This window comes from Colletotrichum godetiae (genome assembly GCF_030913485.1).
Source record: "Colletotrichum godetiae strain CBS 193.32 chromosome Unknown BDP55scaffold_93, whole genome shotgun sequence".
Lineage (NCBI taxonomy): Eukaryota > Fungi > Ascomycota > Sordariomycetes > Glomerellales > Glomerellaceae > Colletotrichum > Colletotrichum godetiae.
Window position 1 is genome coordinate 39880 of NW_026851341.1, and position 22667 is coordinate 62546.

At 53.0% G+C, this 22667-nt stretch overlaps 7 protein-coding genes across 7 annotated transcripts; 1 reads left to right on the forward strand and 6 right to left on the reverse strand.

Moving 5' to 3' along the window:
* Window positions 1-29: 29 nt before the first annotated feature.
* Window positions 30-1419, reverse strand: BDP55DRAFT_438633 (uncharacterized protein). The gene is made up of 4 exons (XM_060567571.1): window positions 1255-1419; window positions 970-1161; window positions 835-914; window positions 30-777 (listed from the first exon to the last, which is right to left on the reverse strand). The coding sequence occupies exons 1-4, from the start codon at window positions 1327-1329 to the stop codon at window positions 75-77; spliced, it is 1050 nt and encodes a 349-aa protein (XP_060422177.1). The 5' UTR covers window positions 1330-1419; the 3' UTR covers window positions 30-74.
* A 3664-nt stretch (window positions 1420-5083) lies between these two features.
* BDP55DRAFT_734915 (major facilitator superfamily domain-containing protein) lies at window positions 5084-6670 on the reverse strand (the record flags this gene model as incomplete). Its single annotated transcript, XM_060580261.1, has 1 exon — window positions 5084-6670. One exon carries the CDS (start codon window positions 6668-6670, stop codon window positions 5084-5086), a length of 1587 nt encoding a protein of 528 aa, XP_060422178.1.
* Window positions 6671-9033: 2363 nt separating this feature from the next.
* Window positions 9034-10374, reverse strand: BDP55DRAFT_567263 (CrcB-like protein-domain-containing protein; the record flags this gene model as incomplete). Its single annotated transcript, XM_060570577.1, has 1 exon — window positions 9034-10374. The coding sequence occupies one exon, from the start codon at window positions 10372-10374 to the stop codon at window positions 9034-9036; it is 1341 nt and encodes a 446-aa protein (XP_060422179.1).
* Window positions 10375-11488: 1114 nt separating this feature from the next.
* Window positions 11489-12619, forward strand: BDP55DRAFT_438690 (uracil phosphoribosyltransferase). The gene is made up of 3 exons (XM_060567572.1): window positions 11489-11864; window positions 11939-12038; window positions 12105-12619. The coding sequence occupies exons 1-3, from the start codon at window positions 11673-11675 to the stop codon at window positions 12509-12511; spliced, it is 699 nt and encodes a 232-aa protein (XP_060422180.1). The 5' UTR covers window positions 11489-11672; the 3' UTR covers window positions 12512-12619.
* An 87-nt stretch (window positions 12620-12706) lies between these two features.
* On the reverse strand, window positions 12707-16067 carry BDP55DRAFT_685760 (DNA ligase I). The gene is made up of 2 exons (XM_060576474.1): window positions 15673-16067; window positions 12707-15620 (listed from the first exon to the last, which is right to left on the reverse strand). Exons 1-2 carry the CDS (start codon window positions 15840-15842, stop codon window positions 12728-12730), a joined length of 3063 nt encoding a protein of 1020 aa, XP_060422181.1. The 5' UTR covers window positions 15843-16067; the 3' UTR covers window positions 12707-12727.
* Window positions 16068-16333: 266 nt separating this feature from the next.
* BDP55DRAFT_698996 (uncharacterized protein) lies at window positions 16334-17354 on the reverse strand (the record flags this gene model as incomplete). Its single annotated transcript, XM_060577846.1, has 4 exons — window positions 16334-16896; window positions 16965-17036; window positions 17103-17194; window positions 17263-17354. 4 exons carry the CDS (start codon window positions 17352-17354, stop codon window positions 16334-16336), a joined length of 819 nt encoding a protein of 272 aa, XP_060422182.1.
* Window positions 17355-20351: 2997 nt separating this feature from the next.
* Window positions 20352-21961, reverse strand: BDP55DRAFT_685765 (inosine/uridine-preferring nucleoside hydrolase). Its single transcript, XM_060576475.1, has 2 exons — window positions 21722-21961; window positions 20352-21662 (listed from the first exon to the last, which is right to left on the reverse strand). Exons 1-2 carry the CDS (start codon window positions 21826-21828, stop codon window positions 20678-20680), a joined length of 1092 nt encoding a protein of 363 aa, XP_060422183.1. The 5' UTR covers window positions 21829-21961; the 3' UTR covers window positions 20352-20677.
* Window positions 21962-22667: the final 706 nt, after the last annotated feature.

A 22667-nucleotide genomic window follows, 5' to 3' on the forward strand; every position in this document is an offset into this window, starting at 1 on the left:
AAACAGCACAACCAATGCTGTTACAATTGACTGAAATCAGTCGCAACCGACTCGCGGCTTATTAGGCATATGTTTCAATCAAATCTGTAAGAGTCTGCCATTCTGGTCGGACCAAAATCGGGAGACATTTGCATCCCATCATTGTACCACATCTGACTTCTCGGCCACTCCGCCTCCTGAATATGCTGGGCATGGCGTGATACAATAGTTGGAGGGAATCCAGCCATGGAGGGCGCGTGATCTTGCGCAAGCAGGAATCCAGTCTCGTCACCGACCTCTGCGTTGCCAACTATACCCGCTGAACTCCAGGGTATATTTGCTGGATTTGAGTTGCACCCGCAAGCTGAGTACTGGGGAGACGGGTAGAAGTGCCAAGAAGGACTCGGCCGTTGATATACGACATCCTCATTGCAGTTTGAGTAAAGAGGGTCCTGGTAGAAGCCCTGTGGCTCTTCGTACTCGTATTCTGCATGAATGGCCGGGAATGCCAGTTGCTCACTCGCTTGGCTTTCGTAGAACAGCTCTTCCGATTTGTTGAACTGTTGCGTCGTGTGATGCATGGATTCAATTGGGGATCGACGCTCCTCGATCGTTTGCGTGGGGCTCGTTGTATTACTATGAACATGCTCTGGCATCGAAATCGGACTCGTAACGGGGCTTTCGTGTTTCGAGGTGTGCGTAAGTTCCTCTGAGGTCGAAGAGGCGTCGGATTCCTCTCCAGAAGTCGAGTCATGGTAGATCTTGTGATGTTGGATCAAAGCTACCTTCCGACAGAAACTGATTTTCTATTAGCTTGAACTCAAGTGGCCAAAGAAGTCAAAATCTGTGACTAACCTTTTCCGACAGGTTTCAATGGCACATGTATATGGACGCTTGCCCAAATGCACCCTTCGATGGCGCGAAAAACTAGAAGACTTGGGAAAATTCTGGTCAGAGTTTCGTTATTAATTAGAACAAGTATTTACTCACATCGGCGAATCGCTTGTAGCATCCAGGATACTGGCACTCGTATGGCTTCTCTCCAGTGTGCGTACGGAGGTGCACAGTCAACGCACTCCTTTGAATGAAACTCCTCTCGCAGCCCGGTGCTGGGCATGGATACGGCCGCTCATTGGTATGAATTCGGAAGTGTCTGATGAGGTCCGACTTGCGGTTGAAACCCTGTAGGAACACGTGCGTAAGCATGATATTCTTCAGAGATTTCCGTGCAGCCTCCTATCAACGTTCGGGATTCAGGAAAGCACAAGACATTACCTTCTCGCAGGTCTTCCAACTGCAGTAGAAGCGGCGGTAGCGCTCCTTGTTGTTAACAAGCTCGGTGATCTCCATTTTCTTCGCAGGTAGTATCTCCAGGTTGTTGATGGCGGAGGCTGATTATTCAGTCAAATGGAGAGAGGCGATTTTCTTGATATAATTGTTTCCGAGTTTCGGCTCCGACGCTTCGTCTAATAACGAACTAAGCGGATGTTACAAGCGCAAAGTTTTGGCAAAGCCCATAGTCTGGAGATCTATGGTAGACTGCACCGGTATGATGGAAGTGGAATCAAAGCGTATGTCGTCTGTTGAAGAAGTTGCGATTTGGAGATGCAGAGAGGTGCGTAATTTTAGCTTGGATTGGGGGCGTGTGTCTGTAAACGACTCGGTGAAAGTGAAGTATCAAGTACTAGTAGAATGTAGGTAGCGGTCTGAGGGAGATTCGGCCTAGTAGCTGAATCATATCCATTGACACCCATACATCAGAGAAGGGGGCATCATCGCAACTTTTAGCGTGAAGCTTTCATTATGTAGGTGGAAAATCCTCGGTCAGGTTGCAGGATGCCTTTCTGTGTCTAGACCGAAATAGTCCTGCCGCAGTGTAGCATCGTCGTCGGATCCTTGAAAGATGGTCCAAGCTCAGACGGAAACCCCCTGGGCATCCAGGGCTTCTCAAGGCAAAGCATTGGAGATCATTTCAGTTCTCGTCATTCCGGTGACGGTGTGGCATGCATCCCGACATCTGCGGGGGCTTCATTGTTGCGAGTGGCGACGAAGCTTTCCCTTGCCCTGGCATTCAGATGTCGCCATTACGGATAGAAAACAAACTATTACAAGTTTTCTGTGCCGTTTGATAAGGCATGGGCGTCGTGGGTCGCTGCATGGGATATCCGTAAGTTGACTGTGGATGTCTGGAAGCATGGGGTAATTAGCAGCGTACCCTACAGAAACCCATTAGAGTTTGGCCCAAGCTGGAAGCGGGGGCAGTCTGGATGTGCTTCGAGGATCTTGGCCCTTGATTCCTAGTGATTGCAGTCCTCGTGACCAATACGGACTGCACAAACCCTAGTCTAGCCGACGTGATCTACAGCCTTGGGTAGCAAGCATTTCCTCTCACAGTTTCACATTAGGGCTTAGTGTGAGAGGATGAAAAACTGTCACAGTGTGTTCTGTCTCACAGAATCATTCGAGTTTTCGGTTCAGCACTTTGGACTAGTGAAGGGATCATCTGCAAGCCGGGACTCAGCTTTGCTTTTTCAATCCGCCCAAAACTGCTCTTTTCCGCCAAAGGCTGCCTCTCTGGCTTCACCGTTCTGCCGAGTACCGCCAGGCCCTTGGTATGACTTGCTGATGGGGCTGTCAAGAGAGTTTAGATGATTGACGGATCGCCATTCCTACGGGTGGCCCGGCCGGCGGATCCGAGTTGACTTGCTGCCCTAGGGGCCCAATTCCGCCCCTGTGATTTGTTATTTCCATGGTAGATAACTGCTTGGTATCGACCGGTCTCGAATCTGTGCGTGTTATCAATCTTTAAACTAGCTAGGCGGTCTCATACCTATCTCTCGAATGCCCATACTGGCGGTAAGTGGGATTCCACGGGACTTGGTGCGGTTCCCCCGGGATCGAAAGGCCGTGCCCAGAGATTTCCGGCGACTGACGACAGTCCATGCCCCGGATACAACTCGGAATCGGGATCGGGGGTGCGACGCGGAATGCCACGCAAGATGCGGATTTCAATTCCCTCTTCGAGAAAAGCTTGCGAAGAAGGGCGGATCTTCGGGATCATCTAGGATATCTCCCGCCTTCTCCAATCAGCACTGAAACTTACAGATTTCATTGCAGCCTGGGCCGTCGAGTGAATGAGGGTGGGATATCACTTCTCACTTTGGGGGATTCCTTGGGGGTTGTTGGGTGCTGAAGATATGATAACTCTGTGGCATTATGCCAAAGCTACAGAGCTCAGGCTTGTGGGCCAAATTCGAGAAGATCCTCCACTAGGGAGCTAGCCAAGCCGTGAGACCCAGAGATGATGGCCCAGCAAGGATCTATGGTAGCCTTTAACCCCAGCTCTTCCACTAGGCTTGTCACTCTCAAGTTTTCAGCAGACGCTAACTCCATGTTGGCAAGTTGGAGTGGGTAGAATCCCTGTCGAAGCCGGCATCAAGCAATTTCCCGGAAGGGCCCGGACGGGCCAGCAAGCATGCCTCTGTCACCTGTGAAGGACGGCGACCATCGAGTGGTCGCCGTCTGCTGCATGCCTCAACAACAGGATAACTATGTGACTATTTGGTCAATCTGTCAGAAAAGGCGTAATGACGAAGAGCCTGGGCTGACATGGGGTTGAGATGGTTGAGATTTGAAGCAGGGAGAAGCCTGCGAAACGGGACCATGAACGCAGATCATTCAGGCACCCCACGGGATGGGACCAGACCCGGAGGAACAGTCAACAAATGATATCCAGTATGGACCCCAGTCAAATTCTTGAAATATCGCCATTGCCGCTGCCGCTCCATCCTGCTCACCTCTCATCCGAACGCGGGAAAAACAATCGAAACACGCGGTGAAGACACAGCCACATTCGTCCCTCTTGTGTGCCTACGCGCGCTTTGACGTGTGCCATCTTTTCTTTTTCCTCTCGTGATATCCTGCCCGTTATTCGCAAGAACCCAGTTACGAGAGCTGAACCGAAACATTGTTCTTCAAGTGGGCTTATTGACAGGCACGTCAGGCCAGTGCCCAAAGCGTTTCTCTCCCTTTTCGGTATACTTAGTCGACCTCAAACTTCTCCACAGGGTCTTTGCCACGCGAGACCTGCCAGAGTGACATGTCAGAAGCTGCGTGGCCTACCCCCCAAGTCATTAGACCCCCTGCATCTCTCTCGCACAGTTCAGGCACGGAACCGAATCAGCCGCAACCACGAGGCTCAATCCCGAGCTTCGCAAGCAGGTAAACTTATGTCTTAGCTTTACCCTGCGCCGGATTCGGTCGCAATACCCGAGCTCCTGATAACCATCAAAAGCTCAAGGGGCTCCATATTAATGCGCTTTTGACCTTTCACGTTGTGGTTTGCCGATTGCGTAAGACTTCATGAGGACTGAGGAAGCGATTGGCCTTGGCTTGAGTTTTTGGCCATGGAGAGAACCACAGTCAGTTGTCGGTCCATCGCAAAAACTTCTCTTTTCGTAGAGGCCTCCTGCCGAGAGACGCTATGATACAGGACGATAATAATACGACGGAGTGGCCGACTTAACTGCGTCAATCAAGAGACTCGGGATATTGCAATTGTCTCTGGAACACAATTGCTCAATCTGAAGCAAAACCAATTGAGTTGTGAAAGCACACAGACGCAATGATCAAAATGTAGATCAAGTGGAGCTACATTCCGTTTCTTAGGAGACTCAGGAGGTTGACACGACTCCCCAAGCGCCGGGTACGTTTACCGCAGTCCGTAGCATTGCGATCTACAACATGTAGCCAAGGTAGTAGAACGGTCGACTGGCCTTACCCAACCTCTGAAGAGAAGGCGAGACTGAGACCTCAAGGTCAGTGTAGGTGAGAGTTTCCCTTACCGTTATGGTCTGCAATCATGGATAGGTGGTTGCCTAAACTTAAACCAAACTTCAGCATGATGGTCAAGTTGCAAACACAATGCATTCACGGCAGATGAAAACAGAGTGGTTTGAATCGTTGGGGAACGTAGCACTCTAGGATTCCATCCAAAAAAAACGTAGTTCAGCCTCTGTGACATGACAACTCCCTACCAAATCATAAAAAAGCCGCGGAAATTTTCAAGTCTCCGAGCAACTAAAATTCCATGTTCTCCGAGTTCTCACACGACGATCGCGGGCGCCTCCTTTTTCAGCCCAACCTCACTCATGATATCCTTGTCAGATGGCGAAGGCGGGTACTCTTCAATGTCCTCATCCAGCTTCGTGTCATCCAGCATCTCGGGATTAAAACACCGAGAACCCTTGGGAATAAACGTCGACGCAAAGACCGTTGCCATGATGACGGTGAAGTGCACTCCGGCGGTGTTCACCAGTGCCTCTCGCACTGATCCTGTTCGGTTGTAAACGCCATCGAGATACCTTCCCAGGAAAGTACCGGCAATCGCGTACGTAACAATATAGAAGGAGTACAAGAAAGCCATGACAGCACCCAGAGGCGAAACCCTGTCCTCCTTGTTTTCGAGCCTGGCGAGGGAAGCCTGGATAAAGGCAGCCAGCGATACGTCTCCTGCAGCCCACCCGAAGGAAACCGGTAAGAAGGTGGCGGCCACGATCCAGGCCTGACCTACTTGTCCCGAGGGCGGGTACCAGTAGGGGATATACCAAACAATGAGCAGCATGAGGGCATCGAGGCGAAGCCACGGGATAGGCGTCTTGACCACGTTTGTGAATAGGAAAACGAATAGGGCACCCAGAAGTTCACCAAAGTTGGAACCGCCGACCATGATCTGCGACCATGCCGAGTTACCCAGGTACCGTCGGGCGACTTGGGGCGCGATGCCGTTTTCGAGGTATCGGTGGCCGTAGAGAGCTACGCCATATGCCGGGACAAGCCAGACGAATCTTGTTGACGTGAACAAAATCCTTGCGCCGACCCAGATGGACTCGAAGAAGAGAAGGAACCCCTTGCCAATGTTGACAAAATAGTTGCTCTTGCGGGCCTCAGCTCGCGCGAGGGCGTTGCGGTCGTGACTCCCGTCTACAACGAACAACCATAGAATAGCTGCAAGAGAGAAGCAGATCGGGGTGATGACAAAGGAGCGATTGTTGCCTAGGTTGGGTATCAAGACCAGCGCGGTGACGAAGGCGCCTGATGTACCGGCGACTTCGTAGAAGATATGCACCAAGCTATCCATCTGGCGAAGTTTCTGAACGTTGCCTCCAACGATATCTCGAGGGATAACGCGGCGGATGAGTTCGACCATGCCGTACGCGATACCGGTGACCGTGTAGATGGGTATGATGGCGTCATTGTTGTAATCTCCGTAGTAAGACCACTCGTCCTTGGGATGCTTCTTGCGATAAGCTTCTGGAACAAAAGTGCCTCCCGTCGCAGCATCGAGGATGAGCAAGATCGCCGTCATCAGGCCAAACAGGAGTATGGCTGCTGAGAGTACATTCTTCGTTGGGTAGTGTTTGATCAGGGGTGCAATGAGGATGGAACCGACACACTGCGTGGCTTGGTTCAATCCCTGGAGGAGACCGAGACGCTCAAAAGTTCGTGACGGGGTGCCTCTGGTGTCGCTTTCATAGTCGTAACGGTTGGTAGCGAGTGCCGTGATGGACCCGTTGAACGCCTCCAGGCCAAATTTGTACAGCATGATGCCGCAGATGTAGAAAAATATTGCCCTTCTTTCCTGCGGGCTGAAAGATTTGAGCCTCTCGACGAAGCCTGTGAATATGGCCATGGTGGGGCTTCCAGCGAATGAACGTTTTGGTTTGTATTTTCTAGATGTCCTTCTTCGGATGAGTATTAGCCGATGGGCTGATTTGAGAATGTAAGCAATTAGAACTCAAGGATGGGGTATTTCATATACCGACTCCTCTTAATCGCCAAGAAAGACAGTTCATCCGTCTGTTATATGTAAGATATGCGACGAGATAAAGCACTCCCGTAGGTAAACGAAAACATCGAATAGCAACCGTACACAGCGTCCACGTGGGCCTGATTGAAGGACGTCCTTGCTCCCCATCATGGGTAGGAAATCTTGGCCATAGACCTTGAGATCGGCTTTTACTAGGAAGGGCCGAGGACTAGGTTTCTTTCGTCCATAGCCTTGAGAGTGCCATTGGAGAAACCTTGGCGGCCAGACTTGATGAACTATGGGGTCACGGTCACAGACGAACGCCCTCCACATTTTCTCATACCTTGTGTCAAATTTGTCCTCAGGGTTACGCGGCTAGCCCGACGATATGTCGAGATTGTTGCTCTTTCCAGTTGTTAATACCTTACATCGTAAATCGGAGCGCAACAGACCCATGCTGCTGTGCATCTGAAGGCCTTATGTGACATTGCGTCATATATATATGTGCATCATCTTCAGAATGTTCCGCTACGCCATCTGAAATCTCCAAAGTGTCAAAAAATGGAAGAAGCGACTTTCATAGCGCCAAGCGGCTTGCTATGACCCTCGTTTCTCCATCCTTCTCGACTGCCCAAGTCAAGGTAAAGCTCCGATAGCTTATTCGAAGCCATTCTCAACGCAGAATGATCCATGGTGTTCGGTCATGGATATCGCTTAGGCTCAGAACCAGTCCGGGTCTTGACGTGCAAAGGACTCATGATGATTGGGCGCGGCAAAGAGCATCGTAGAACTTGGATGGGAGGCTGTGCTGGAAGCAACGACGCGACCGATTGACGATCCCTAGAGCTGAATGGTGTAGCCGTCAACGACTTTGCCGTCTTTTCGCTTGCTGCTGTGGTGTATGCTCTCCCATATCTTGGCAGTGGTTGTGCTCTTGGCAGACGAGGGCGAGACTGCGCCTTCTTATGCTTTCCATTTGGCTTGGCGCCGGGAGGGTAAAATGGCGCAGGCAAAGTTGGAAAGATGAGAGCCAACCATTTAAACACATGGTACTTCCCGGTGTTATTTTATCGATGGCTTCAAGAGGCCGTTTCCATGTTCCCAAGAAACGATGAGACTTCGTTGCCAGGCGAACTTTTTCGTGATGCCAAGATATCGGCTGCCTCCCTGCTTTGTCATCAATCTCAATCCATTGGAAAAAGTCGTCTGAACGGAGGACGTACTCGATCAATCCAAAGTTGTCGAAGGGCTGCATTGAACTCTTTTGAATTTGGCGTACACTTGCCAGGGCTTGAATCGATGAGTGTGTTGTAGCAGCTCGAGCTTGCGTGTAGAATCCTGCGGCGTGCGCCGGTCTCCACAGCTACCGGACGGAGCGGCGCATGTGGGGCCATTCGGTAGAGTCCGCAGCTTCAACCTTCGGTAAGGTAGTCGCAGTTGCAGGCCTCATGGCAAGAAGACGTCAAGCGGATTGTTTAGACCCGAAAGAAGGGGTATTTTCAAAAGTCGATTCCAGCAAATATCGCCTCATTAAGCTCTGGAGCCGTGTGGATATCACGTTGGCTAACTTTCAGATCTGTTGAGCTGCCTGCTCCTTGGAGCATCGCCATCACGATTCCTGAGCATCGTAAATAGCTCGATCCCACAGAGATTTCATCCAAAAGCCTCTCAAAGTAATTGAATATCATAATATCTGAGGACAGGATTCAAAACAAAAAAAGATGACCTGTCTGTGACATTATGTAGGACCACCAATTTCAATGAGCACAAATGCACTCGAACTCGCTACCCTTACGGGACCTACTATGCGAAACCATCCGCCACTAGGTCATATACACTTCAGACGCTTCTCATACCTTCCTTCCGGCTTCTCTGTCTCATGGCTCTCGCAGTCGGCGGTGGAAGCCATGCGTATTCCATCGAGCCAGGCTCGTTGCTGAGAGCTTGCCTACGTAAACCGCAACCCGACCTTGCCTCGGGAACGTTGATAGTGAATGCCACGTAAACAAATTGCCTACCAGAAATCTGGGTATGATACTGTTGAACGTGATTCGAATGCCACAAGTGTACTCCGAGCTGATTGATCGTCATTGGACCTTGCGCTTTCCGAACACGGAAGGCTAGGATCACTTGCATCCGACGCTTTGCTAGACACTGGTGTTTGTATTGTGTTTCTTCTCTATAACTATGTGACATTCCATAATTGGAATGATTGCTCATGAGCAGCCTAGACTCAAGGTAATACCTCAATGAGTACACATCAACGGCGCGTACCCGTCTATCCACTTCTGAGCACCCATAATGATAACCATGACCGCAAACCCCACCACGACACTACCCAGGCCATACACATACGCATGTCTCTGCCGCAACGCCGTCAACTCAGCAACCCACGTTGAAACAGTCGTCAAGCACCCGCAGAACCCGTCCTCGACGCCCTGCAACACCTGACACCCGACCACGCCTCCCAGTCCCGCATGCGCCAGGTCCCAGCACATACCCAGCACAGCGACGCCGGCGATATTAACCGCAAAGGTACCCATCGGAAACGCCGGCACCCGCGCGTTGAGAAGCAGACTGGCGTAGAAGCGTGCAAGGCAGCCGAGCGGCGCAAAGACAATGGAGAAGATAACGCGCCCTCGCCAGGCGTCGTGGGGCGGCCAGATGGCAAGGAGGACTGCGCCGAGCCAGGCGCCCCAACCGAAGACGACGGCGCAGCGGTCCATGACTTTCCGGCCGAGGAGGTATGGGATCGATGGGGTAATCCCTTCAAGTGCGATGGCAAGGTGTGCGCCGAAGATGAGGGCCGAGAGGCTTAGGGCGACGGTGGCGATGATGATGGCCATCATCGCCATGAAGGACTGGCCTCCGGTCCGCGGTTCGGGGGTCGCTCCGCCGGGGCGGGGGAGGTCGTTTACCATGGCGAGAAAGATGTCGCGGATGAAGGAGGAGAAGGAGGTGAAGGAGCCGCAGAAGCCTGTGGAGAGGCCAATGTAGAGCGGTATCGTCTTCTTGGTTGCGAGATGGGCCTTCTTCGCGGCCGTGAGATCGGCGGTGACGGCACTCCCGTCCTCCGCCTGACCGCCGCGGCGCCGGGCTTTGGTGATCTCTCTGTGGTAGTTCGGCGTACCCCATTCCTGCTTGAAGAGCTTGCGGTCTTCGATCAGGAAGCCCATGACCAGGCTGCCGCCGACGTTGGCCCACAGCACGCTGAAGGAGACTGCCGCGCCGGGGTAGAGCGTCAGAGCCTGTAGTCCGAGACGGGCAATCGTGCCGAAGATGGCGAAGAAGACTAGGTATGAGAGTGTATACACCTCCGTCGCCAACCTAGAGACGCGCGCGGTGGGCTTTGAGGTTGTCGTCTCGGGCTCGTCTTGCTCGTCGGGCGTTGTTGTGTCTTGCATCTCGAGGTCGGAGGGCCGTCGAGGGGATCGCATCTCCTCCAGGCTTTCACCCCTTCCCGTGCGATGCCGTTTGGGATTATGCGCGACGGGGTCCGCGATCATCTCGTCGAGGTTGCTGTAGTCTTCTGGTGCATCATATTCGGACGACTGCGCTTCCTTCTCCAGACCCTTGCCTTCTTTCATGCGACTCTCGCTGGGATTGTGGACACCGGAGCCAGCGATCGTGCCCTTGGGGTCGTCTTTGGGAGCATCATAGCCGGTGGATCGCATCTCTTCCAGATTCTCGCCCCTTCCGTCACGGCTCCTACTCTCGCTATGCAAGATTGGGTCCGCGACCATCTCGTCGAGATTGCCATATTCTTCAGGCGCATCGTACCCGACCGACTGTCCGCTCTGTATATTCTTGCTCTCTGCATGAGCCTGCCTGCTAGTATCGCTCGTCTTTACGAGATCTTTCTCAACCGCGGTAGCGCCGCTGGCGTGCCTCATTTCGTTTCCGCCTTGCATTACGATTCCCGTCTTTGTATTTTGCCGGCGCGTTTCGATGCATGACCGGATCTTGCGTGGTCTTGTTTGGTATTTGAATCGCACTAGATTTCGATAATCGAAAAGAATCTGGGGTCGTGGGAATTCCGGGTAGTCGGCAATATCGTCAATTAAAAAGAAGGTTGATCAGTAGTCACGTCACTAAACTGCTGCCACAAAACGCCTGCTTGTAGCGGGAACGTCATTCCCGGACAACCTTGTCTTGGCGGCAGAGGCGGATATCTCGGTACTCACGGTTTTCCTCACCTCACACCACTCACCGAAGGCCCGAGCTCCATGGTGGGGTCTTTCTCACCGAGGAAAGGCGGAGTACACCGAGGCGGTGACATTCCACACGTCGATAAGGTAAGTCAGTGCGAGGGATGGAGGGGCCTAACATCCCGAGCTAAACAGCTTCAGGCAGGACGACAGGCAATGGCAACAAGTCGAGACGAACACGTTACTAATAAGTTCTCGAATCCCCTATATCTCGTCACCCATGCATTGCCAGCTATCTGTATAAGACCCAGGCCCCAACTTAAAATGCATGACGGCGACCTCCGATGCCTTGCCGGACGCCGGAGTTGACCTGGTGGCAGTCCCCAATTGCTCCAAAAAAGGCGGGCGTTGGGCGTCGGACCTCATGGGCAGCAGCGGGCTTATCTTATCCAGAGCTTCCCGCCGCATGCAGGACCCACTCAAGGTACCGGCGCTGATCAGGAGGACAAGGACAGGACCCCTCCTCCTCTCCTATGGTAGGTACTGCCTGCTGGTCTCAGTGGCTTGCTCCGGCCTCCCCACCAACCTCTCGTCGATATCGACGGTAAACTCCCAATTCCCATTCTCTTTAAATCTCACGATTCCTCCCCTACTTTCTTTCATCTGGTCACCGTTCAATGCTTCAGCGTACTCGTGTTTAATTTCATCCCACGTTTCGATCTATCCGTGTTCACACCATGTCTTCCTCAACACCCGAACTCCCTGCCAATGTGCACATCTCCCAGCACCCCTGTCTCCGGGCGAAGCTGTCCCAATTACGGTCTCAGTCGACGCCGGCGAGGGAGGTCAAGACGCTGGTGAATGATATCGCGTTGATGGTGGCATACGAGGCCCTCGCTGCCTCAACGAAAGCCACAGGTGGATCAAAGGTATCTTCCCATTCTTCCCCATCCTGTTTGTATTACATCGAGCCACTGGGAACTGGACTGAACTATTCGCCCAGGACACTACCCCGCTAGGATTCGACTTCACCTCAACCACAATCTCCCCCTCCAGCCTCTGCCTCGTCCCCATTCTGCGATCAGGTCTCGGCATGGTAGAAGGTAAATAAACCAAATCCAACACCATACTTCTTCTCGCCTAGACCTACTAACATAACCAAACCACAGCCGTCCAAACAATCCTCCCCACTCCCGTAGCAGTCCACCACCTAGGCCTCTACCGCGAACCCTCGACCCTCGAGCCCGTAGAATACTACAACAATCTCCCCAACCACGTCTCCCCCGATGGCTCCAACTCGGGCGCCTCCGAGCTCGCCATCGTCCTCGACCCCGTCATCGCCACGGGCGGCACCTGCGCCGCCGCCATCCAGACCCTCCGCGAGTGGGGCGTTAAGCGCATTGTCGTCCTCTCCGTCATTGGCGCCGCCGAGGGCGTCAAACGCGCTGCAAGCGAGTGGGCCGACGCGACGGATATCTATATTGCCGGCGTGGACGCCGAGTTGACTTCGAATGGCATGTTGAAGCCTGGTGTTGGTGATGTTGGCGATCGGTTGTTCCTTACTATTGGAAAATAAAAGGCTGCTGCTGATACCCGGGGCGACCCGGGGTTTGGAGATTCGCTATTTTGGCCCTTGAATTTAAAACTCACCTCATACTGGACGACGGGTCATGCATGGCACTGATAGCAAGGTTTTTAGATGCTGGAGTCGAAACTAAAGTGTCATTTATCCTGGGTATAATAAGCAATTCATTCCCCCCGCGGACCGCCGGACCCAATGCCGTTGCGTCTTTCACATTCGCGTGTATTTCTCCTCATCCAGCAGTGTCTTCTCTCGCCAGCAATCTTCAACCCATTCCGCGCTCACAATGTGTGGAAGCTTGCGCCTGCGACTGGCTTCCTCCCGCAAAGCAGCGGCCGCCTCTTTCCGCCGGTCCTTGTGCCCGACCACGACTACGTGCGTAGTCTCTGTATCGTCGGCATCGCTGATCAAGCGTGCACCGCCAAAGGTCAGATAGTGCCTAGGCTTCAACATTTTGATATCGTCCTCATCCTCGTCCTCTTGAACGTTGACCAAGTGAACGGCGCAACGGTGGAACATTGATCCCTTCATCGGACCCACCCCGCGTCCGCGCTCCTCGAGCTGGTTGAGAAATTGCGCCTTGTGAAAAGGCTCCGTATCAGGCTCTTTCTTGGGCATCGTATTGAGAACTTCGCGCAGCTCAACGAGACCGATATCGCGGGCGTAGCTGTCCCCGTACATATCCGTGTTTTGCAGAGCAACAGTCTTGAGAGCTTCCGTCGCATACAACAAGTGTCGCTCCTCATAGGGAAGCAGCAGTGAATCGTCAGCCTGTTCGAGACAGTCTTGGATCCATTTTGGCCTGATTATGTCAACGCCGCTGCCCTTCTGCCCTTCCTTGACCAGGCTCGCGACCTTGACGACGTTCTTGTCCGCCAAGAGAATCATCCCGGACTGCGGGACAGCCCGCTGAGAGACCTGGCCGCCGTTCTCCTTGATAAGGGTTTCGAGCTGCGCCTTGGTCTTCTTGAACGGCTTGAGCGACTCTGAGAGGACGCAGAACTCGAGGCCTTCAAACACCTTAGACTTATCGGCTTGGAACTGCGCAGGCATGTTTTCCGTTCCAGCGATCACGACTTCGCGCTTGACGCGCTTCACTGACTTGCGCTTGCGATTCTCAACGCTCATGGTCTTTTCTTTGGCTTCCGCCTCCACTCGTCTCCGGAGATCCAGGAATTCTTGCACGCTTAGGCCCTCGTCCCAGTTCTTGTCGGTTCTCAGTTTGCGGAAACGGGGGAATCGCAGGGTGAAGCCGAGTGAGAACTGATCCGAATTACCAATGCTCGCGGCCTTGGCCTCCACGACGACAGATTCGCTGGGTCGGATCCAAACATCCGGCTTCTCGAATTGCCGGTCGCCGCCGGCAAGCTCGATGTATTCCACTGGAGGCCTCTTCGGGTCCCATGTAGTCCATTTTCCATCCGTCCGATGCCGGATCTCTGCATAGTCTCCCGCCGTAAAGCCGCCACCGACTTTGAAGAAGCTGAAGCATTTCTCGGCATTCGCGCCGGCTTGAATGTGGTTTTCGCTGACGCGAAGGCCACACAAGAAGCTGGAGATGGCGCCACCTCTACGTCCGGAGCCGTAGTAGCCGCCAATAACGACACAATCTAGAGACTCTCCGAACTCGGACATGTACTCCGGCTTGACTTTCAGCCAATCGTCGTTGCGGCTGTTAAGTCTGTACATGGATCTTGGGTTCTTCAGGACCAAACCTTCCGACGCCTCAGCGACGACTTTGCGGAGGAGTGGCTCGATGGCTTCTGCCGACGTTGCAGACTCGTATTCGTGGATCTCGAGCCTCCTGTGGACGCCCTTCACAGCTTTCTCTAGGGCACGGCGGCGATCTCGCAGGGTATACTGGGTCAAAGGCTGGTCGTTCAGCAGAAGGATGTCGAAGACGCGGTAGAGAGGTCGCGGCCCTGTGTTGTTGTAGGGATTGTTCTGCTCTGCTAAAGCGGCTGTTTTGAGAGTGCCGAACGGCATGATCTTGTCGACTTCCGGGTCCCAAGTAATCATCTCCCCGTCGAGGATGACGTTGCGGACACCCTCGGAGAAGGCCTCTGCCAGGTGACGAGTCAGAGCTCCCTTCTCGTCCTTCAATCCGCTACCGTACAGGTAGGTGTAATCTTTCGCCTTGCGAGACCAGAAGGAAAAACGCAAACCTTCCGGGACGCTTGGATCTTCGGCCATGTGCATTTGCATGCGCTCGCCGTCCAACTTTTCCTCGATCCAGAACTCGGGGTCCTCCTCTGTAGTCCGGAGGTAATCGACCATCTTCTGGAAGGACGATGGCATCTGGAACTGTGCCAGCTGGGGCTGGAAACATTCCATAAGAGTCACACCGGTATCCTCCTGCTCCAGGCGGATCCTGGGGTCATGGAGCTCCCAGCAGACGCGCCGGAGACTTGACGACACGCTGAATAGGGCCTCGCCGTCTGGATGCCACAGGTCGAGAAAGGTCCGCTCGGTCGCGCCGACCTTCATCTGCTTGAGCACGATGCGGATCAACCACATAAGTTCCTCCGCATTCATGCGCTCGTAGAAAACCTCAAAGACCTCCAAATTTTCCAGCTCTCCCGCCGATGCGGCGAGCTTGTCTAGCATCTCATTGACCTCGGCAATCGTCATGTCGCCAACTTCCGTTCGCATCGGTCGCTTGGAGAGGACCTCGAAACATCGCCCCGCGAAGTCGCCCGCCAGTCTCGAGAAAGTGGTCTGACCCGGTAATTTCCAGTGAAGTAGATTATGGCCGTCTTCCGAGTTCTTATCGATCTTCATCAGCTTGACGAGGAGTTTGCCAATAGCATTCTCCTTCAGACCGTAGACGCCGCGATCCCGATCCTTGTCGGGGAGAATGAGCCGCAAAGCCGGATAGATGTCGCTTCCCACCTCGTTTCGCCATCTCGAAATAAAGCGCTCAATGATGTGCCGTCTTTGTTCCTGCGGCGACAGCTTATGCGGTCCGTGGGGGTCCTTCTTGGTACGAGGTGGACCACGACCGGTTGGTTGCTTCTTGTTCTCATTCAAAGGATTGAAGAGACTTTGGAAAAGTTCTGAAAAGCGCATCGTCTTTGAATGATTGTGTGGACGATTTGGGTACCTGCAGGGGCGTGTGAGCTCCGTGGCCAAGAAAGAGTAGAATGAGAGCTCACTTCTCGTTCAATTCTTCGAGTGTGGTCCCTCCAATAGCATATTGCCTCTCCTCCTCGTTAATTGCCATTGCGTCAGGCAACTTTTGCCGCTTACGTTGGCTCATGGTCGGCAATTCACTGCGCTCACTGCTGAAAGGATTGAGAGCTGTTGGCGACGAAGTATTGGGCATGATTTGGAGGGAGAGTCCGATGTCTGGATTCTTCCGAGCGGATTTGTATGTGATCGGTCAATTGTGCACGGAAGAGCATCGCAACGGATCCAGTCGCGCTGAGTGCCTTGAGGACTTATAGCCTTCAATTGCGGCTTACTTGAGGCCGTTGAGGTTCAACGGTGGAGCGGTTGCCTTGGGGATGCTGCCTGGAAGTCAATGTACTAAAGCGGCACAGCGGGTGGTAAAGCGGGGCGCTTATCAAGTCGAAAAACTCGCTTAATTGCATTGAAAGCATATTTCAATCACATTTTGTCATCTTCAGCAAGATCGTCAACGTCGAGTCCAAGACACATGGTGTGTAAGAGCGGGATACTACGGGATCCCTCCCTTTATTCTTGCTACTTCATGATCTACGTCAATCATATCATCTCTCGTTCCAGTAATATGCTAAGCGCATGGTCGACACTGCCAGAGGCAATATCATGCCTTGAAGTCGGGTCGGGAAAAGCTTAGTTCTGGGGACGGCTGTTGACGGAAGACGTGTCACTGACAGCCTTCTCCGCGTCCCAGCGCTGCTGCATGGGCTCAGTGACAGCCTCCTTCTTGGCAGCCTTCTTGCGCCAGAGGAAGAATCCAGCAAGGGCAATCAGAGACAGACCAGCAATGGAGCCGACAGCAGCACCAGCGATAGCGCCCTTGGAGAGACCAGAGCTCTTGGAATCGGCAGCGGTGAAGTCGGCGGCGGTGTGCGGGGTGTTGCCGCCCGAGTCGGTGGTGGTGACGTTGACGGTGGTGTCGACGTCGACGTCGGGGTCGCTGACGGTGGCGTTGAAGCAGGGGATGGAGGCGGCGAAGACCTCGACGAAGGTGACGTCCGCGCAGGCGTAGTAGGTCTCGCGCTTGGACTCGTCCGACTCAAAGTTGGAGACGTAGAGCATGCGGTAGGTTGCGTTGGCGCCGGCGGCCGTGCCGTCGGGCGCGCTGGGGACCGTCACGCAGGTGTGGCCGAGGTCGAGGCTGCCGACCTCGCTGGGGCCGAGGAAGGTCTCGAAGTCGGAGACGGACTTGGGGTCTGTTTGGTGGATGTTAGATGTGCGATTATGTGGAGACGAAGGGTGGTGTGAGAATGTTCGCACGTACCGTTCTCGTAGGAGACACTCAGGTGGACGGAACGGGTGACGTCTTGGGTGACGAGGGCAAGCTTGCCGTTCACTATGTTGTTTTGGTGTTAGAATAACCCGATGAGTAGCCCCCGTCTCGGAGGATGTTTCAACTTACCGAGAGGGAACTCGGTGCGCACACCGGGGCCGTTGGTGGATCCGCAAGGGGCCGTGTTGTCGGCGTCGGCAGACCACTCACGGTCTGGGGGCCTGGTAGTCTTCCTGTTAGCTGCTGATTTCCGGTAAAGCCTGCAAGATACAGCAGGGGAGGTTCTTACCAGAGGAAGGCCGCCGGACCCATGTTGTCGGCGCCCATAACGTTGCCCAGCAGCATGCTGCCGAACAAAGTAACTGACTTGGCAGAGACCATCTTGAAGGGAGATGAGAATCTTCTGGAACGAAGCTCAACTTGACAAAGTTGTCTGAGAAGGGGGAGACTGATCTCAGAGAACAAGGCTCGAGGCTCGAAGGATCACAAGAGTGCGAAGAAACTTGTGATGGGGGAGTGACTTGGGAGGAAAGAAGAAGAATCAAGAGTAATGGAAGCGGGATCTACGGCCTTCCATATAAGCTTGCGCCAATTCTTGCTCCTCGCTCTTTGTGTTTCTACTACGGATACAACCCAAAACCTGGGCGCCGAGACCCAGCCAACCGCTTTCCATGCCGAGGAAACCAAAACACCAAAAACGTAAGGTAACGTCCACCCGGCGGGCTCATCCGCCAAGGTCGCGTTGAGCCGACGAAACCGGGTGCCAACACCCCTGGTATTCGATCGTGACGATGTGCCCTGGTCCCTGGCGTTGTTCTGGTGTACCTGACTGCAGCGTCCCACCGGTCGTGTGGTTCTCCACCCGAGAGAGTTATCTGATGGGATCGCTCTAGGCCCAAGGCGCTTGAGGATCCACAACGTTGTTTGGACTTTGTTGTTCTCTAGGTCAAAGAGACACAGACTCACAGTTGGAGCTTGGAAAGAGACTCAAAAGTTCTCCAGGGGGAGAGAAAAATGGTGGAGGGTGGTGTAGGAGGCTCCACTGGGAGCGGATGGCTTCATATTATCTGATCATCTGATAAGATGTGCGTCCGTATCCCCATTGGTCAAATGCATCGTCTCTGCATCACTAGTGTCCTCTCGGCGCCGTGGACCGGCATCCACTTCCAGGACGACCAACAGGCACTAAGACCCGGCGTCTCTTTCGCTGGGTAAGGTGCTAGCTGGGTTTTCGTTCCCTCAGGCTTCAGCAGCTCTCGTATTTGCCCCGACTTTTGACGAGAAAATTCTTTTCGATGTGAGTATCACTAAAAGTGTCGTCAAAGAGGCAACGGTCGTCCGCACGAGGTGGCAGCCCGTCCAGGGTGGTCAGTCTTGGCGATCAACCGCTTCGAGAAACTGGTCTATAAACGAACGAATCAGAGCTGATTAAAGAATTAAACTCGGCCTCCGAAAGCTCCATCGCCGCAACGTCGGCGATAGCCCGGTGGCTTAAGACCCTGCCTTCTTGGATCTCCATAACAGCTTCTCAGCGAGACCGGAAATTGGGCAGACTTTTTCTTTGCGTGTCTGATCTGGGAGACTGGGACTATTAGTCAAACAATAGAAGAGCGGGCTGGATCGCGTTCGGTTCTGGCTTTCCGGAATCCCCCAGTTTTCTGATGGACACGGTGCAAGAGTTGAGCGGTTGCATGGGCTCGATCGCGCGGAGGATCGGCGCAGTTTGTCGATGTGTCAGACTATCTGTTTGTTTAGCATGTGAATCGATAGAACAGTACGGAGTAGTTTAATCCACCATTATTAAATGGAGTTTGTGCCAATTGTCATTCTCGACTGGCTCATCAGGTTCACATTGAGGTTCCTGAGCTGCAATGACAGGTTCAAGATCCCATCATGGCATGTATTGGTTCACAATTATTTGTGCAGCCTGTCAGATCTTGAAGTCGCCGACTTGCCTAGATTTTGCTGAGCAACTAACTTGTTTTGAAGTTCTTCCCAAAGATTCCATGAACGAGGATCGGTGGCACCAGCTTCCGCGCAAAACCAACGTTTTCCGACCGGTGATACCATCCGGCGGGATATCCGCAATCATGTGCTCGCCAGTCACCACAGTTCCGCTGAACTCGGATCAATAGTCACAATCTAGTCTCCTCACACTCTGGAGTCTCGCCAAAATCACGCCTTCTGTTTCCCGCCACCGCCCCGCCTTGAATTCTCTCCAACAACCCAGGACAGCCTAAGAGCGCCCTTGCTCACACCCAACGATCCTTCATAGGGTGCCTTGGCCCGGTGCCGAGCACACCACCGGTACCCAGACGGTGGGATGGCCATGAGTTGGCTCGTTCTGGGATGTGCGGATCCTCGGCCCTTTGCCCTGGTTCGGTCACCCAGGCCCTCTGCCGCGGCCTTGCCGGGCGCTTGGCGGGTCTTGAATGCTCGGATCCTTTATTCTGGATAAGCTTGTAATCAAGGCCGCGCGCGGGTATGGCGGCACGATCGTAACATGTTTGTCATCGTGTGGCTTTGTGTGTTCAAGTGGGAGTCTTGGATAAAGGAAGGAAAGCTCGTGTGGTTTATCAAGATGCAGGCCTAGTTTTTGGCAAAAGGTGTACAGCGTGACAGAGACAGTTGAACATGATGTTACAAGGATAAGCAGAGAGATGGAGCAACAGAAACACAATAATCTAGCAGTGAAATGAATTTTGAAGAGACAATTAGCCTATCTTACACAGGAGCCGTCTTCAAGATAAGACTAGAAAAGGATAACAGTACACTACATCATAGGTCATTCGGACGATAGGAATTAGAGTTATCACCTGACTTTGTAAGCCCTACACCCGTCCTGTACATGTGAGATTCCGAGAGCGATAGCTGGCTACTTTCGGTCACCCAATGCCCCTTCGGGGGAACTTTTGAGCATCATCTTATTGGTCCAAGAAGTCTTGGCCAAGATTCTGATCACATCAGGACCCATTGCGAGAATAACCCTGGATGAACCTTTCAGGTGGCGTGGAAGTCTTGGTAAAGCAAATGGCTCAGGCGAATGGCATCTGGTCATTTGATTTACATGCTAGTTCTAGAAAGGCTAGCCGTTGGAAGGCACTCTTCGCATTTTATGTGGTGGGGGAGATGCGAGTACGGAAATCAGTTGGGCTGAGCCATGACAGTAAAATTAAGTTAGAATGGCCTTTAGTCTTGAGGTCTGAAAGTCGGAGTCTTTGATTAAGCTTGAGATACAAGTGGTTGGTCAGATTTGCAGTTTGCCACTTCGACATCTTAGTTGTTAAGTAAGGTAGTGCTCATATCGCACGACTTTTCTCTGGCTAGATAATGTGAAAGAGCCTTGACTGCCCCTGGCTTTACCATGACGTCCACAGCCTTCTCATCTTTTCTTATCTCAATCTGGTGGTTCATAAAATGCCCTCTTCAGGGTGGAGAATTTGGCTACATTCGAAGAATTCATATAAACGTATCATACAGATCCAGTTGGTCCAGGCGCATATTTATCTCTCCAAACCCTGAACCAAGTCGTGGAACAGGTAAAGCCAGGGCGCCTCCCTTTATTTCGCAACGAAAATAGAAATTACCGAGAGAGTTGAACTGTGGATGACTCAGAACAGATATTCTATTGCTTTTCAACACTACAAGCCTTGGTCTTATTCTCCCGCCTCTGTCTCTTTCACTGCTTTCAGAGACCCCGGCTGTCAAAGCTCTAGTTTCTGTGGTGGACTCGAAGCTTGCTCGACTCTGCAGTCGCCAAGCTTGGGTAATATTCCCACGTGGTCTGAGGCTCTCTTAGAAGACCATGCTCCTTGCAGGTACCGTCTATCCAACTCGTCTCTGAGCTTTTCATAAGTGACTGTAACATCAAGCCAGTGCTGATTGGTGACGTTCTTGTCATACACCCAAACATTGCAACCATTGCACTTATCTTCTCCGTACAAGGTGATTCTGTTGTACCCGTACTCGTTACCAAAATTGAAGAAATCTCCAAGGCCACCCACAGCGTAGAGCATTGCAATTGGATCGTAAGACCACTGAGGCTGATAATACGTGTAAAGTATATAAGCCGCCCGTACTGGGTCAGTCTTGGGTCCGTCAGCCATGAGAGGGCCGCCTGAGCGAACTGAGGCCCCAAGCTTGAAACCGGCGTAGACAATGGGACTTGTCCAGTTATGAATTGCATGCGCCGTCTCAAAGGGATCGTCGCCCCAAAAGTTGAATTCAAATCCGTTTGGGTAGTTCCCGCCCATAACGACGAGCTCCTTCACCTTGGCCTTCACCAACTCGGTGCCAGACAACGGAGACCAGACATCCGCAGTGGAGTTGAGGAGTTCGGAGAGGTTGTGTAGGAAGCCGATGGAGGCTATGGTGACGGAGTCGTTTTCTGCCTCGGAAAGGAGCTTGCGGTAGAGGTCGACGGGTTCCCAGGCTTCCTCGGCGTCGGAGATGCTTTTGAACCAGTGCGTTGCTAGCTTGCTTGCAAATTCGCCGGCCCGGCTGGCCCATTTGTCGAAGAACGGGACATCATTTAGAGGGCGCCGGGCACCGACGGGGACTCGAGCGTGGCCGTAGTGGTTGAGGATGGCCGATGCTGCTAGTACTGAATATGAGGATTGGGAGTTGATGTTGACTCCTAGAAGATTGACTTCTGGAGACGTGGCGGCGAGAAGGAGAGCCGCAGCATCACTGAGGGAGTTAGAGAGGATGGGAGTGAGTATAAGTGGCCATGAGCATAATAGACTTACTCGCAATCGCTGAACAGGTCTGTGTCAACTATGAGGTTCTTCTTTGCTGATGACGTAGTGCCGAAGATGAAGAACACCGTCAAGAGGCACGCTATGATTGTCGGCATCTCTGACCTTACCAGTCAAGACCTGGATGTCAAATAAGATGTCTGATGGTGCACTGGCCAGTGTCTTGGCGCAAAGGAGAAGTTCTTTTCACGATGATCCCATGTTTGGGGCCTTCTTACGGGAGAGGATGGGAGAGCGCGGGGAAGAGAGTGAGGTACGTAGATATGGCTGCACAGCTGGTGCCGACTTAGTGGCATGGTGGCCAGCTGTCACACCTGACCTGTCGCCGTGGCTGATCACCCTCCCTAGCTGCCCACTAACGTCCGCTGTGGGGAGAGCCTGGACGGGCGTGTTTCGGGCACCCACCAAGTTCTCTCGAAAAGTTGAAACATCTCATCCCTTCCCACTTTCAAAGCCAAACCTTGAGGACTCCCATCTACTTGGCGGCATCAGATCTACACATGGCATTCGAGCAAGATTCAACCCATTCGTCGGCCTTGCGGAGCTCCTTACTCAGCGCCTCGGAAATACAACATGTTCATCTTCACTGCCATTCTAAAAACTTGACGCCAGCTCCCCGACAAGTACGGGAAACAGCTCTCCCCCATCAAGCAATGCCGATGACGCAGGAGGCATGTCTCTCCTCAAAGCTTGCCAAGTTACGAGCAGATCCCCCACACGTCGAACCCGCCAGGATCGTTCGGTTCCCCTCTACTGCAGTCAAGCTGTAGTCAGACATTGGAATAAAGTACAGATCGACATGTACTCCGACCCTCATATAGTCAGCGAAGCCAATCAAGACCGCAGGAACCCTTTACCGGACGGATTGCGCCATTCGAAGTACGTGCTGGCACCGTCTGAATACCGGTACCTTGAGCGGTTATACCCAAACCTACAG

What these genes read in the sequence shown, in the direction of transcription:
- BDP55DRAFT_685765 (XM_060576475.1), bottom strand. Translation starts at nt 21,828, where the DNA reads ATGCCGACAATCATAGCGTGCCTCTTGACGGTGTTCTTCATCTTCGGC. An exon ending in GACCTGTTCAGCGATTGCGA is followed by an intron (nt 21,663 to 21,721) that starts GTAAGTCTATTA and finishes TAACTCCCTCAG; the next exon opens with TGATGCTGCGGCTCTCCTTC.
- BDP55DRAFT_438690 (XM_060567572.1), top strand. Translation starts at nt 11,673, where the DNA reads ATGTCTTCCTCAACACCCGAACTCCCTGCCAATGTGCACATCTCCCAG. An exon ending in AAGCCACAGGTGGATCAAAG is followed by an intron (nt 11,865 to 11,938) that starts GTATCTTCCCAT and finishes CTATTCGCCCAG; the next exon opens with GACACTACCCCGCTAGGATT. An exon ending in AGGTCTCGGCATGGTAGAAG is followed by an intron (nt 12,039 to 12,104) that starts GTAAATAAACCA and finishes ACCAAACCACAG; the next exon opens with CCGTCCAAACAATCCTCCCC.
- BDP55DRAFT_685760 (XM_060576474.1), bottom strand. Translation starts at nt 15,842, where the DNA reads ATGCCCAATACTTCGTCGCCAACAGCTCTCAATCCTTTCAGCAGTGAG. An exon ending in CTCGAAGAATTGAACGAGAA is followed by an intron (nt 15,621 to 15,672) that starts GTGAGCTCTCAT and finishes ACGCCCCTGCAG; the next exon opens with GTACCCAAATCGTCCACACA.
- BDP55DRAFT_438633 (XM_060567571.1), bottom strand. Translation starts at nt 1,329, where the DNA reads ATGGAGATCACCGAGCTTGTTAACAACAAGGAGCGCTACCGCCGCTTC. An exon ending in GCTACAAGCGATTCGCCGAT is followed by an intron (nt 915 to 969) that starts GTGAGTAAATAC and finishes AATTTTCCCAAG; the next exon opens with TCTTCTAGTTTTTCGCGCCA. An exon ending in ATTGAAACCTGTCGGAAAAG is followed by an intron (nt 778 to 834) that starts GTTAGTCACAGA and finishes ATAGAAAATCAG; the next exon opens with TTTCTGTCGGAAGGTAGCTT.